We start from the raw sequence: 15,334 nt of genomic DNA, 5'->3' as shown, positions 1-15,334 counted from the left end.
CCTTAGAAAAGGCAGCCGATGGCCGGACAGGAGCCCTGGTGACGGAGATTCTGGTGAGTGTGCAAAGTGACAGACTTCTCTTGCTGGCTGGGCGGGACGTCAGGCAGTGTTTACTCTTGGAAGCTTCCTCCCAGGAGGGTCTGGTCTAGCAGTTCAGTCTGGACAAGAGCAAGCCCTGGGGATGTGGGCTTGTGTGTAATAACAGGCCCTGGACTGCTCTTTTGGAATCTCTATAAGGAGGCACTAAAGACATGACAGTTCTGGCCCCCCCCCCCCCGCCTGCCTCTCCTCGGTCTCCTGTCCCTTGATCCCTGGCAGAGCCTGAGTCTCTCACTGCCCTGCACTAACACCCTGTGCCCTCAGCCCATTCCTCTGCCCCGATTCCTACCATCTTGGGACTATCTGCCTGGTCAGTACCTGCAGCTGGTAGGTGAGTCCTGACGCAGGTAAGTGGCCCTACATCTCCGCAAGCACTGTCACAAGTAGCCTGGCATCCCACTGCACCTCCTGGGAATTTCTCGTTCATTCGCTCCAAAGCACTCTCGCACACCCCTCCTTCTTCCACGGTACTCTGCCTCATTACAGGTCCTAAGCCACCATAATTGAAAGCCATAGGCTAAAAGTAACTTTCCCTCCTTATAAACTGAATTACCTTAGATATTTTATCGCAGTGATAGGAAACGGACTAGCACCCCTTAGTGATGACTACCTTTGTCTCCCCACATAAACCTGCACTGTTTCTTAGCCCCTGCACAGGGAGGATGTACACCCATCTGTGCTGGGCCAGATTGGCTCTGGGTATCTCCTACCCACTTGCTTCCTTGAGATGCATTTTTGTGAAGAAAAAAGAACTGTTTATTTTTATTCCTGTGTGTGTGTGTGCCTGCTTGTCTAATGTGTACCACTGTGTAAGTACAGGTGTCCTTAGAGGCCAGAACTGGCCGCCGAAACTCTAGTGTGGGTGTTGGGAATCAAACACCTGTGCTATGCAGAAAGAACAATGCAGAGACAACAGAATGACTCCTCAACTCCTAGGTTTTTGATTGTACTTTTGAATTGTGTGTAAATGTGTTATCACTATGGGAGTTGTGCACCAGAGTACAGTGCAGGACACCCCATATTCAGCTGAGCCACGTTTTCAGCTCCTGCAATGGGTAAGAAAGACATTGTACTGGACCCTGGGGAAGCAGCTATGAGCCAACTGTAGAACCATTATAGCTGCTCTGGGCAGAGAATCAATAACAAACTAACCAAATAGACACACCATACAGTGTTTGGGATTTGTCATGTGTTCTAAATTCTGAGGCTTTGTCTTAATTCAGCTCCTAGAATCACGTAGGAATCACTCACACAGGCGCTTTCAGACACTAAAGGAAGCCCCACCCCAAGTTGGCTCTGAAAGAGGTGGGACTTTTAGATTCCTCGAGCAAGGATGAAGGTGGAGAAGAAGAAGAATTGCTAGGAGAGAAAGGAGAGGAGGAGACTCACAGGGACAGGCAAGCAGAGGGGTAAGACGTAAAAGCTGCAGGAAAGAAAGCAACCAGCCATGTAAAAATTCAGGAAAGTGGCCAAAGGAGTCATTCCCCCAATTGGGTCTGGGATGGCAGAGATGAAATATGGATTCATCAAATTGACTCAGGAAGTTGGAAGGGAGAATGTGTGCCAGCTGTGGGGAAGATTAGAAATGCCTAGCCATTGAGCTAGTCAAGGCACATCAAAATTAGCTGGCATATGAGTGTGTGTGTGTGTGTGTGTGTGTGTCTGTCTGTCTGTCTGTCTGTCTGTCTGTAATTCAACGCTACCGTACAGTATACATAAAAGACCTTAAATAACACCTTGCATTCTATCTGATCACAAAAATTAAGTCTGGATATCAACAACAGACAAAATGGCTGAGAGTATTCAAACTGATGGAAGCTGAGCAGCTCACTCGTGAATGAAAATTTGGTCAAGACAGACATCAAAAAGAAAATTTAAACTTTTTGGGATTGAATGAAAATTAAAACACAACATATTGAAACCTGTGGGAAGGCAACCGTAATAGGTAAATTCATACCCTTAAGTACATTTAAAAAAAACAAACTGGATATATCTCATATTAGTAACTCAGTAACACATCTGAATATCTGAAAACTGTAAAAAATAAAAAGGAAAAGACAAAACAAACAAAAGAGAGAAAGTAAGAAAGGTGAACCAACCCCTCTCCCTCCCAAAAAAACCAAACCAAGAAGAAATAATCACTGGGTGATGGCCATAGTGCACACCTTTAATCCCAGCAGAGGCAGTCACATCTCTGAGTTCAAGGCCAGCCTGGTCTACAGAGTGAGTTTCAAAACAGACAGGGCTCCAAAGAGAAACTCCCTCTCAAAAAACCAAACAAACAAAAGAAAGAGAAAAGAAAAAAAAAAAGGAAAGATTGAAAAAAGAAATAGCAGATGGGAGGAAATAATCAAACTCAGGTTGAAATCAACTAAATAAAAAGAAAAGCAACACCATAAAGTGAAGAGTTGGTTCTTTGAGATAATTAACAAACACACTTTCAACCAAATTAATCAAAACACAGAGAGAAGATCCAAATTGATAAAATCAGAGATGAAAAGAGAAACATGAAAACAGACACCAAGGAAACAGAGAGTAATAAAAACATAACCCATAGTTACAAGAGTAACCAACCACCTCAGATTAGATTTAAGGCCTACTCCATGAGTGGGAGCCATACTAGACACTGCTAAAGTGGCTAGAACCTGAGACTACGTATGTCATAGGCCAGGGGAAAACCGACTATATTATTCTGCTAAAGGCACGTAGCAATAAAATAACTCCTAATGACATATTGATACCCCATCCTCAGTCTTCATCAGCGACACTTGCAGTAGACAGGAATTGACATAGAGACCCACAACTGGACAGTGTGTAGAGTGAGAGACTGTGGAGCACTCAGCCCTCAATGGGTTGTCAAAACCCTCTCTCGCCTCAAGGCTTGGGGATTATTTGGAAGAGGAGGTGGAGAGATCATAAGAGTCAGAGCTGAAAGATGACTCCAAAGAAGCATTGTCTTTCAGCTACCGTAGGACTGATATGCATTTAAACTCTCAGTGACTGTGGCTGCACTAAGAAGGGGAGTAGACACAAAGCCCCGCCCCGAAGTAAGCTTTTTCCGGTGGAGTATCATTGGATATATTAACCACACTCCAGGATAGGCCCAATGCCCAGGAGTAGTTGACCAAAACAAAAACAGACTCCATGTGGATTCTGGTTTTATTTTTTGTATTTATCTGAATTTGGGAAGTTTTGATGGGGATGGGGGGATAGAGAGAGAAAGAACCCGAAGTTGGGTAGGACTGAGGCAAGGAGAATCTGGTAGAGGGAAAAACATCATCAAATTGTATGGCATAAAATTTTTTTTTCAAAAGAAAATAAGAATATTGACATTCTAAGCCACAGAAGTCAACAAATGAGTTAAAATCCCAGTTCCTGGGCTGGGAGTAAAGATGTAGAGAGAGTACGTGGGTAGTATGTGTAAAGCCTTAGTTTGATAGCACCAAAATGAAAATTAGTAAATCCCAGCTCCACCATAATAACTATGTGGCCTTGAACACACTATTTATATTTTCTTGACCTATTATTTCATCAGTAAAAGTATTAAAACAGCTACTTCTGCAGGGTGCAGTAGTATACACCTTTAATCCTAGCATTTGGGAGGTAAAGACATCTCTTGAGTTTTAGGCTAGCCTGGTCTACATAGCAAGTTGCAGACTAGCTAAGCTACATAGTAAGACCCTGTCTAAAAAAAAAGCCACTTTGTGTGTTATTGAAATTAAATAAATAGCTGTCACACGGTAAATGTTCAATAAATGAAAGGTTTATTAGTTACTACCATGAGGTCATGCCAGAGGGCATTCTGTGATAAGAATTGAGTAATCATGAAATATTTAAAAGAGTTCTAGGCATATAATACCTTGAGAAAATAAAACAACCCTCAAACAAAGAAAACTGCTTTGATTCTGGACCTCAAACCACTACAGAAAATTAAGTACTAAGTTTGCGATTTACAAAACTTGGTTTCTCTCCTAGTCACTGACCTCATGTGGATTCCCTGGGTCTTTCACTTAAGAGGGAGAAGGGTGCCCAGGGTGTTTGGCACATACCCCACCATGTCCGCCACTGATAGGCCTCTGGTCAGCTTGAGATGGTGAGCATGGTGCTGGAAGGCCTTGCCCTTCTCCCCATTCCCTCTGCCTTGCTAAAAACCATCAGATTACATTCCCAAAGCTAGCCACCAAGATGTATTCCTTTATTTGGCCTCTTCCTCCTGAGGCCGAATCCCAAGGTCCAGCTATCAAAGCATTGAAGCCCAACAAGGAAAAGCCCCCTTTGGCTCAAGTAATTAACATGTCCAGTTAAAATTAGACACCTCATCCTTTGTACCTTCATAAACTGCCATTTATTTTCCTGCCTCTCACTATCCAGAGGAAGTCTTTTGTTCCCAAGGACAAATACCCTTCTCCCTCTCCTTTGTCTTCTATCTCTTGTCTATGTCTCTTATTTCCTGCCCTCTGTCCCCCTGCTGCAAATAAATCTCCTTTTGTTAAGGGTCCATGATTCCCTGAAGAATGAAACCCGGGACTCAAATAGTCAGCATGGATGACCTTTATCCCTAGGCACTCCGGAACCATTATTCGGGCATGAAGGCTGGAGCCTGGAGTTCTTTCTATTAGTAATTGAGTTGCCTGGACTGGCCTAGTTCTTAGGCCTAGTCTCTTTGCCAATTTGAAGTCTGTCGTGGAATCAGACTAGCCTTCTCACTTTGTGCTGGGAACTTGGTCTTGAGGGTTCTGATTGGAACAACCACCACCAAGTGCCTCCCTAACCTCCCTAAGTGGTCTTTTAGTTTTGCTGCGTATCTCTAGGCAGAGAAACACAATATAAACCATTCGACTGTGATGGCCCATCTTAAGTATCACACTCTCAAGGTCAAGTATAAATTGCCGGTCATTTATGAACGCTGCGGTTAAAAAATACACAAACACACATTATCACAATTACATTTTGCTTTATCATTATTATCGGACACTGCTGGACCAGTCTGGCAGGCCTCCGGATTCTCAGTGCGTGGTTGTTCGGTTGTACATAGGGCAACCTCCACAAGTCCCGCCTCCACCTCGTCAGTCCTCCCCGTGAGTGCCACACCGAGAGTAATCCCCCAGCCTTTTCCGGTGTCCCAGCATCTCCTCATTTGCGCCCTCCCGGGACCCGAGATCTTTGTAAAGGTCTGAACTTCCTTCTGCCAAACTCTAGGTAGCCAACCGCAGCGCTGCTAGCCAGGGAGACCAGCCCCTAATGCTAAGGGTCTAGTTGCCGAGTCCGCGTATGAGCGGAACCAAAGATGCAGATTCGGTTTCTAGTAGGTCGCGAAGAGACGAGCAACCCGGCTTCCTCCTGCGCTCTGCAGGTGCTTGCCCCACGATCGATCGTCAGATTCTCATCCTTGCTGGCTCGGCCTTGCTCGTGCTGTGGAGAGCCAGAAGATGAAGACGAAAGCCACCGCGCCGGTGCCCCAACCTGGGCCTGTCAGGAAGCTCGCTAGGAAGAAAGTCAAGAAGAAGTTCAGAAAGAGCAAAGCTCTGGGAGGAAGTGGGACTCCGGGAAGCCGCCGGGTAGCTGTCGCAGGCCAACCACCGAAGGCCCCAGAGAACTTTTCTCAAAATTGGAAGGCGCTGCAAGAGGTGAGACTGGCGACAGGCCACCTTCATCCCTAACTTTCAGTCAGGTAGCCACAGACACCGAAGAAGGAAGGGATGTTGCTCTCTGCTTCACTCAAATTGTTTCTCTCAATCATAAATCATATATCTAGGTTGCCACCTTGCCAGCGTCTTAAACTATGTCCCAGAACTCTGGCCCAGACTGCTCTGGAACTCATGTAGCCCAGGGTATACCCACACTACTAGTGGTTGCCCTCCTACATTAGGTAGCCTCCACGATCCATGAGCCACTATACCCACCCTCGATTATAAATTATTACATACTAATAACAGACGCTTTTACTATCCTTGTTACTTAAATGAGGAGATTGTGGCACTGAGCTTAAGGAGTCTGGGTTAAAGAAGGTCACACAGCATGTAAACCGCTGGGATACTGAGCACACGTTCACTTGACTGACGTCTAGGTAGTCTTTTGGAGTGTATGCCATGTGCCTCGGTTAATAAGAGAGACAGTAAGGAATTTCCTTTTTTTAAAGATTTTTTTTTATTTTATGTATGTGAGTACACTGTAGCTGTCTTCAGACACACCAGAAGAAGGCATCAGATCTCATTACAGATGGTTGTAAGCCACCATGTGGTTGCTGAATTGAACTCAGGACCTCTGGAAGAGCAGTCAGTGCTTTTAACCGCTGAGCCATCTCCAGCCCAATAAGGAATTTCTTGAGCTATATAAGAACACTCCACCTTGTTCTTTAGTGTGGTATTAGGGGCGTGGATAACTCGCTGCAACATCTCTCAACTGGTTGCCATCTTGTGGTCTTAACTGGGGATTTGAACACAAGAAAGACATTGTTTCCCTGGACCTCTCCTTTGTCTGGATCAACCATTACTGGTTTCACAGGACTTCTTTCTTTCCATTGAAGTCCCTTCCTCCAGGTCTTCCTCAAGCTCTGAGCTATAGCCAACCTCCAGATATAGTGTAAAGGAAGTGATCATTGTGTCTCACAATGTTGACCATGGAAGTCACTTGAAATGCAACTCCAAATAAAGGAGTGAAAAACCACCATTAGTGATGGTGATGGGAAGTGTGTGAATGGTAGTTTCTTTAACCCGTGGTATGTCAGTTCAAAATTTAAATGTGGCTTTTAAAATATTAAGTGTGACTTATATTTAATTTTGATTCCATTAGTTGCTGAAACAAAAGTCACAGGCCCCAGAAAAACCTCTCATCTCTAAGATGGATGACAAAATACATCCCCAAATCATCCAGGAGAACAGGAAAAAAACCTCGGATAAGTCAGAGGACGTCAAGAGGACAGAAAAAGACAAGACCGCTAGGGGTTCTGTTACATCAGAACCTAAGAAGGATAGGCAGATACTAGTACCTTCCACAAATACCTCTGGAACAGAGCAGAAGAGAGGAGCCAAGAAGAGGACATACAGTGACATCCCTTCTCATCAAAGGGACACCAAGCAGAAGTGGAAAGCTAAGGAGGCAGCTGTCATCTTGGATCAGCCCACGCCCACTGAGTAAGTATCGGCTCTGCTCTGGAGCCTGAAACATCCCTTGCTACTGGGCCCACAGAGACAGATTTCCTGAATGCTCATTGGCCTCCACTGTCTCCACCACCACCATTCAGCCCTGGTGCAGTCTTCTCACCCAACCCTCTGATGCCTGTTCTGTTTGTTCGTTCATCGCTTGTTTCTCCTAGAGTGTGGGTTGCTGAAGGCAGACCCTATTATACAGTTAATGCCCTTTGGGCCCCAGTGTAGAGCTTGGCACAGGTAAGAGCCAGTAAAAACTTTGTTGTAATGTGTGCTGGACCCAGAAGGACTCCTGTGAAACCCAGCCCTGCCTTTTTTTGCCAGTGGATGGTTTTGGGTAAGTTTCTTTGCATTCTTTCTTCCTCAAAGTGGTCATCTGTATAATTAGGGGTATACGGGTTGTACCATGTATTATGTGTGTGTCTTTTGGCTACTTAATGATCACTATGGTAACACCTCACCTGGACAGGATATGCTTATAAGGCAGGCTGGCTTTCTGCTACCTAGGCTTTTCCTGCCTTCCCTTGAACCTAAAGAAAACCTAGATCCTAGGTTATGTAGTGGAAGAATGTGAGCCTCAAGGGAAAGGAGACTATCTCCTTGGGAACCAGTAGGGAAGTATGTTTATAAGAGTTGTGTCAGGTCAAGCCAAGTGAGCTCATGACAGGCTACAACATACAGTTGCTGAAGGGACGTGAGTTTAACTGCCCCTTCTAAGTTGTATAGGCAGGCTGGATTAGAGAGACTACAAGGCCCCTCCCTCCTAAGGCTGACAGAAGCAGGGAAGAGACACAGACATTTACTTTAGCATTTATGTGTGTAGCAAGGTGGGGGGGTGTCAGGCTATCCTAGTGAAGAATGCAAATGAACAGGAAGTGTGAGGCCCCATCAGTTGAACCTTTTTTAAGTAAGGATACTGAAGTCAAGCTGGAATTCCCCAGATAGCCATGAAGCACCCAATATCGACTCTCTCTCACTCTCACTAGTGTGAACACAGTGCAAGACACAGGTCCCTTTCTGCTATGCACTCCTGTGTTTCTTAATCAGTAACAAACCTATTGTTTAATTAAAAATGTCTGGTTATTCTACTGAAGTAGGTCACTTGCTTCTGTTTCACATTCTTTGTGTTTTATCTGTACTTCCTCAGTCTTGGGTAATAGATATATTTGCAAATTAAAAGAACAATGGTGAGGGCTGGAAAGATGGCTCCGTGGTTAAGGGCTGACTGCTCTCCTAGAGGCCTGAGTAAATCCCCAGTTCCCACCTTCTGCTACTCTAGTTCCATAGACTCGATGCACGCCCTCTTCTGGCCATCAGCTACCAGGCATGCAGGTGATAAATGCATGCTTACAAATAATAAAGGAAAGGAATAAGGAACAACAGTAAAAGGAAAGCAGGACAGCAGGTTCAGGGGACTGAGTGTGGAGGGGGAGCAATCCTGCCAGCCTTCATGGTGTGCCCCTCACACCTACCTGGTGGGCAGAGGTCCCTTCAAGAGGCATCCAGTGCTCTTTTCACAGCCAGGCATTCTCATCTTTGTCTTACAGGGAAGACATCTGGTTTGATGATGTGGATCCAGATGATATTGAGGCTGCCATAGGCCCAGAGGCAGCCATGCTGGTACGGAAGAGACTGGGACAGAGCAAGAGTACTGTCTCCCTGGTGAAGGAACAGGCTTTTGGCGGGTAAGCTGAGCTCGGGCCATAGCTGCTGGGAATGTGATTCCTTCTGGGACTGGGATCTTGGGAGGAGAGCAGGCACTGAGCCATGGCTGCCCAGGGGTCTTAAGGGTACAGAATGGCTTGGCTCACTGGCCTAGAATCCTAGCCCATGATATTTATTACACTAGGGCCTTTGGTTCCCTAGCCTGACAAAAGCCTTGGCCCTGGATTGTGAGATGGTAGGCGTGGGTCCCAAAGGGGAAGAGAGCATCGCAGCCCGTGTGTCGATCGTGAACCAGTATGGGAAGTGTGTTTATGACAAGTACGTCAAGCCAACTGAGCCAGTGACTGACTACAGGACAGCCGTCAGTGGGATCCGGCCTGAGAACCTGAAGCAGGGTATGACCGATGTTCGTAAGATCTGAGTGCAGCAGCAGGGATGGCAGCAGGACTCGTTTCTCTTCTGTCTCCCCTTCTGTGTTCCAGAACATGGTGTGGCAGGCAGAGTGGGGGTCCTGACACTGCTTACCTCTTCCCAGAGTAGTAGACTGAAGATACAAAAGGTGCCTTGCCTGGCTGCTGTGCTGTTTGGAGCCTATGCTTTGTCCCTACCCAGGACAGTGCTCTTGGATCGTTTTCTCTTGTGTAGCAGTAGGGAATAAAATGGAGTGAGTGTGTTGGGGATCAGGAGGGAAATCTTGAAGAGTGAGTAGTGTACATAGTAGGAGCTGGGAAACCAGTGCAAGTACCAGCAGGTTCCTGTGGTCATGACACTGAGAACAGGGTAGAGATCAGAGGGCTGGTTCTGAGGCAGGAGCTAGATAGGGAGGTAGTTAGAAGAAGTGAACCAACATAGAGAGAGACTGGGTCTGATCTGTAATAGACAAGGACATCTAGGATGCTCTGAGCCTGCCTCCTAGAGAGACCCGGAAACCACTAGGGATGCAACCTGAGGCCTTTTCCCAGCTCCTCGCCACCCACTGCCTGTTACCTTCTCTTGGTACCCACGGCCAACACATGACTCTGTTGTTCCTTAAACCATACACTGGCCAGCAGCTCTTTCTGTCTCAGAAGAGAGGATGGTCCTTTAGCTGTGAATAGAGTTGGGCAATGAAGTGGTTTTGGATCTCATTCTAGTAGAGGTGTGGGCAGGGTGATCCCCAAAGGGTGTCTGCTGGGAAAGAACAGCAGCACAAACCCTAAGGTCCCTGTAACCTTTCTTGCACTGTCTGTGGCAGAGATACAGTCTGAGTCTCACTTAGGAAGCTGTAGTATAAGGATGGGAAGCGTGTTGTCAAGTGTCCACGAGGGGGTCTAAATGCTCTTGGACTTCTAGGTTAGCAGTAGTGGTTTGCTAACTAGTGCCAGTCTGCTGACTGATTGTCTTTGAGTAGAGCTCTTGTCTTTTTTCTACTGTCCCCAGAAGTGGGAGCAGAGCACAAGGCACAGTGGGGTCCCTCCTAGCCTTTCCACTTTCCTAGGGACCTACCTTGCACACAGCTTTGTGTATCATGAAGGTAACCTGTTGTTACCAGTCTGGCCAGGGATGGAAGGAACTTCCCTTAGAATCTCATTGAATTATGTGTTGCTAACCATTTCTTCATTTGGTTTTCAGGAGAAGAGTTTGAAGTTGTAAAGAAGGAAGTGGCAGAAATGTTGAAGGGCAGAATCCTGGTGGGGCATGCGCTACACAATGATTTAAAGGTGCTTGGCTCCGGGGCTACCAACTCTTCCATGGGAGCCACACACAACCTTACATCCCTGTCTCCAAAAGCACCACCCTGGGGGTTTTTCATTTTGATTTTTTTTTTTTTATCTTGACTTGGAATTTCTTTAGCAATGGTGTCAGGTACCTGAGGCCTGGCTGTGTTCAAGAGGCCACAATTGATAGTTTTAGGAGTCCCAACCACATTGGGATTTCAGTGCCAGAGTACTGACAGCTCAGAGGAGGGAGGCTTTGAATGTTACATACCTGACACATGGCAGATGGCCTGATGCCTAGCTGTGTGTCCCATGAGCAGACACAAATCTGCTCACACTGACAAAGCCCTAGGGTTCTCGTTATGTGTCCAGTTTATATCTATCTGGGCATTGCTGTGATGCTGGAAGCCCACCTTGTCTGGGTTTATTAAGTGAGTTACTTTAAATTCACAAGCAAACTGCTACTTGGTCCATTTGAGGGTTCGGCAGAAAAATAGCAGCATAGTCTACTTGGTAAAAGGGACACCTGTGTTGTCATCTGGTGTGGTAGACTCCAGAAACAAGGTTTCTTTGTAGCACTGTTGTCCTGAAACTCACTTTGTAGAACATGCTGGCCTGGAACTCAAGATCTACCTGCCTCTCAGCTTCCTGAGTGCTGGCTGAGATTACTTATTTTTATGTGCATTGATGTTTTGCCTACCCTGTGTGACGGTGCCAGATCTCTTGGAACTGGTGTTATAAACAGTTTTGAGCTCCCATATGGGCTCTGGGAATTGAACCCAGATCCTCTGAAAGGGTTCCAGAGCAGCCAGTGCTCATAACTGCTAAGCGATCTCTCCAACTCCAGGACCTCTAATGCCAGGCATCAGAGCCTTGCTGGGTGCCACCAGGAGTTATATAATGTAACCAATCTTGTTAATCCTTTGAGGAAGAAGCTTTTGTGGGTAGCAGAGCTAAGTTTTAGGGTGTTAGGAGCAGATTCCAGGTGAGCAGTGAATATGCATTCACATGACTCCCCCACTGTTCCTTAGCATCCCAAGTGTCTGAGTTGAATGTTGCTGCTGCTTCAGCCGTCCCTGTAGGAAAGGAACTGGGTGGGCATGTGTTTCCTCAGGGTGTCTCCTTTACAGTTAGGTGATTGAGCTCAGTTGACTACCCAGTGCTAGGGCATGTGACATCCTGCTTCTGCCCTTTTAGATTCCTGCTGATTAGACAGTGGACATTGTCCTTCCTGGATGTGATGTGTAGTGTCACTGTATCTGTGTTTCGGGAACCTCTAGATGGGAGGTTAATTCCCGTTCAGATATTTGGGGCTAGACATGTATGTAGCTCAGTGGCAGAATGTGAGCTCCATGTGTAGAAGAAGGTCCTGGGATCCATCCCAGCACCAAAAAAGAAAAATAACAAATGTTTCAACAATTAAACATTAACCAAAGTCACCTGCCCACTGATATGATGAGTCACCTTAGAGAAGACTGCCACCAGGGCCACACCTGCCTCCTAGTGGGTACTTTTTTGGACCATGTTAGTGTAGAAGTCTGTTACATTGCAGGGCGGGCTGTTAAGTTTCATGTCTTGCTTCCCCATGAACAGCCAGCTCAGAGAAGTAGGTGGCAGGCTGACTTTCTCAACAGCATTGATATCAAGATTTTATTTATTTTTCTTTTTTGAAGCAGGGTCTCACTGTGTAGTCCTGGTTTGTCTTGAACTCACAGAGATCCACCTGTCTCCACCTCCAGAGTGCTGAGATTAAAGTGTGCACCACACAACCAGGATTTATTTTTATTAACATGGTTCTGAATATTGGGCATCACCTTAAGTCAGGGCAATTAATTTGAGAAACTGCTCTTTTCTGAGTGTTAACACCTTGTTGTGCCCTGTGAGATAGTATTTGGAAAAGGGGGTCCATTGTTGTAGACTGAAATGGAGAGACTTGTCATTTTCTTCTAGGTTCTGTTCCTTGACCATCCAAAAAAGAAAATCAGGGACACCCAAAAATTCAAGCCATTCAGGGGTCAAGTAAAGGTACGTAATGGATGGCTCTTGGGCCATGACTAGTCCCTGGCACTGACCTGACTAAAGGATTTAGTTTATTTCCGTTTCTCATTGTAACCTTTCTTTAAGAGTGCTTGTCACAGATGGAAGTTCTGAAGGCAAGAGAAGTTGTCCTCAGATATGGCTCAGTGGTCAAGAGTACTTACTACTCTTGCAGAGGACCTGAGTTCAAGTCTCTACGCTCATGTCAAGTTACTCATGATCCCTGCAATTCCAGTACCAGGGACCTGACATCTTTAGCCTCTTCAGGCCCTGCAATTATGTGCACATGCCAACATGCAGCTAGACATACCTATGTATAGCTAATAAGAACTTAAAAACATTAATCCAGGTGTAGTGGCTCACACTTTTAATCCCAGCACTAAGGAGTTGAAGGCAGGTGAATCTTTGGTCTACAGAATGAATCCCAGGACAGCCAGAGCTGCAAGAAGAAACTCTAGCTTTAAAATAATAATAATAATAATTAAAAGCACTCCATCACTTGGAATATTGTCGGCCTCAGCTCCTCTACCGGCTGATGATCGATGTCATAAGCCACAGCAGGCTGATAGTAGCAGCCGCAAGTGCCACAAATGCTCCTGGTGAAGGGAAACTGCAGGTCACTTGGGTGTGCTCAGGAGCCAGCTATGTCCTCCTTGGGCAGAGCCTGTGGAAGGAACACATTCAGTGGTGTCCTTTTCTCTGCAGAGCGGACGACCATCTCTGAAACAACTTTCTGAGAAAATTCTGGGGATCAAGGTCCAGCAGGCAGAGCATTGTTCAGTAAGTGTCACTGGGTAATGGCCCCTGGCTTTAATACCTGGGGATATTTCACCTGACCATAGAAACAGGAAAGGACCCTAGGCAGAGCAGCTTACAGAATGTTATTATATCTTAAATGTTTACTTTTAACTTGAACTCAGTACAAAGAATAATATACAGTAAGGATTTGAAACAAAATTCACCAGTCTAATTGAAGGCTGCTTGCATACTTCCTGAGGTTGGGGGCTTCATGGTAATGAGGCTTAGCTGACTGGAGAGATGCCAAGGAGGAAAGAGAAACAGGTCATTTGGCAGAATTGACTGGTGCCCCAGGAATTACCTTGTGTTTCTAGTACCATTTTACCTCCCACTAGACCCCAGCTCTGAAAGGTCCCACTACCCCTACATTGCCAGTCTGGTGACCTAGCCTCCGGAGGTAGAACTTATCCAGACCCTAGCAAAGGTGCTTTAGGGCTTTGTGATTTGAGGTCAGTCCCAACAGGCCTGCCTGGCCAGGTAGTCTGCTTCAGAATAGGTTCTCCTGTGGTGTAGCCTCTGACTCTCAGCCCTTGTTCCTGTCTCAACTGTGTCTGCTGTGAAGCTCTAGCTTCCTCCTGCTGTGGGGTTTCCCTTTCTGCCCCTGTAAACAGAATGGCTGAGTTATAGGAGTTAGCTTCAGATTCTGCTAAAAATGGTGCCCTGGCCATTTTGCATGCTTTTCTCCTTCACTGCCCTACCATAGTCATCTAGGGAGGTGTGTGTCTCTTGGCTTTGCAGCCTCAGTGCTGTGGCTTTTGTGAAGACTCAGTAGTTGTAAGATTACTTCTGTGGCCTGTAGTCATGTGTTCTCGCTAGCTGGGTAGTCAACGTTGCTGTCTGTCCCCAGGTGCAGGATGCCCAGGCAGCGATGAGGCTTTACATCATGGTAAAACGAGAATGGGAGAGCATTGCTGCAGACCGGCGTGCCCCAGCTGCCACTCCACACCACTGCAGCGAGTACGCTTAGCACCATCCAACTGCTATCGCCACCACCCATCCTGCAGTGACTCCTCAGTCCGGGGCGGTGGGATGGGGTTATGAGGCCTGTCAGATCTGCACAGCAGGGACTCTGTCTTTGGTGAGCTTTCTCAGACCCATGGCTGTGGGCCTGTGACATGTGAGCTGCTAGAACATCCTCCTGGACTACCAGGGCCTGGCCCTGCACCTATGTGTTGTTGTAGACTGGGCAGGTACTGGGAAAGTCCCGTGCAGGTTCAGAAGAAGGAGAGCATCACTGGATTGGATGAGTGCGCTGCAGAGTTTATGTCTGCTGACCACCTGTACTACCACTTAACAATGAGCATAGCTGGTTTCAGCTAGGGCACTTAGGAGCAGAAAGCGTCTTCTCTTGTAGATAAGGGGATAAGCTCTGCTGGATCTAAGGGATCCAGGCTAAGGGCGTTCAGTCTGCTGCAAAGCAATCTGGCCAGCACAGCAACTGCCCATTGAGGATTTTCTTAAAGCCACTGAGCTAGAAGTACTTTCTCACCCATATGTCCTTTGCTTGGCCCAGAGTTGTTCTAAAATGCCAATGTCCAGTATGGTGTTCTCCAAACAGACCTTGGGGTGATCCTTGGGGCACAGGTACCACCTGGAACAGCATTGGTGAAAGCATCTTCCCACTGTCCTGCCAGCAGCTTTTCTGGCTAGCAACAGGTACAGTGACCAGTGAACTTTATGGACTTACCTGACAACTCTTAGAACAGGTGCACCCATGCATATAAGAACAGATGTCTGCTTTGAATGCAGCTGCAGACTGAGGTATGACTCAGAGAGCACTCGTTCACTAGGTGTGACCCTGGGTTCCTTTCCCAACACTGTCAGAAATAAATGGATGGAAAAGGAGTGTGTGGAAGTTCAGTTTTTTCCCATTATCTAGAATTTTCTGAA

General features: G+C 46.4%; 1 protein-coding gene across 1 annotated transcript; it reads left to right on the top strand.

The window, feature by feature from the left end:
* Nucleotides 1–5,423: 5,423 nt before the first annotated feature.
* Nucleotides 5,424–15,269, top strand: REXO4 (REX4 homolog, 3'-5' exonuclease). The gene is made up of 8 exons (XM_080927293.1): nucleotides 5,424–5,726; nucleotides 6,892–7,232; nucleotides 8,795–8,932; nucleotides 9,114–9,307; nucleotides 10,524–10,612; nucleotides 12,560–12,634; nucleotides 13,352–13,426; nucleotides 14,292–15,269. Exons 1-8 carry the CDS (start codon nucleotides 5,529–5,531, stop codon nucleotides 14,409–14,411), a joined length of 1,230 nt encoding a protein of 409 aa, XP_080783419.1. The 5' UTR covers nucleotides 5,424–5,528; the 3' UTR covers nucleotides 14,412–15,269.
* Nucleotides 15,270–15,334: the final 65 nt, after the last annotated feature.

Source organism: Micromys minutus, assembly GCF_963924665.1.
Source record: "Micromys minutus genome assembly, chromosome: 13".
Lineage (NCBI taxonomy): Eukaryota > Metazoa > Chordata > Mammalia > Rodentia > Muridae > Micromys > Micromys minutus.
The sequence above is the reverse complement of the archived record's forward strand: the minus strand, read 5'-3'. Positions and strand labels throughout refer to the sequence as shown.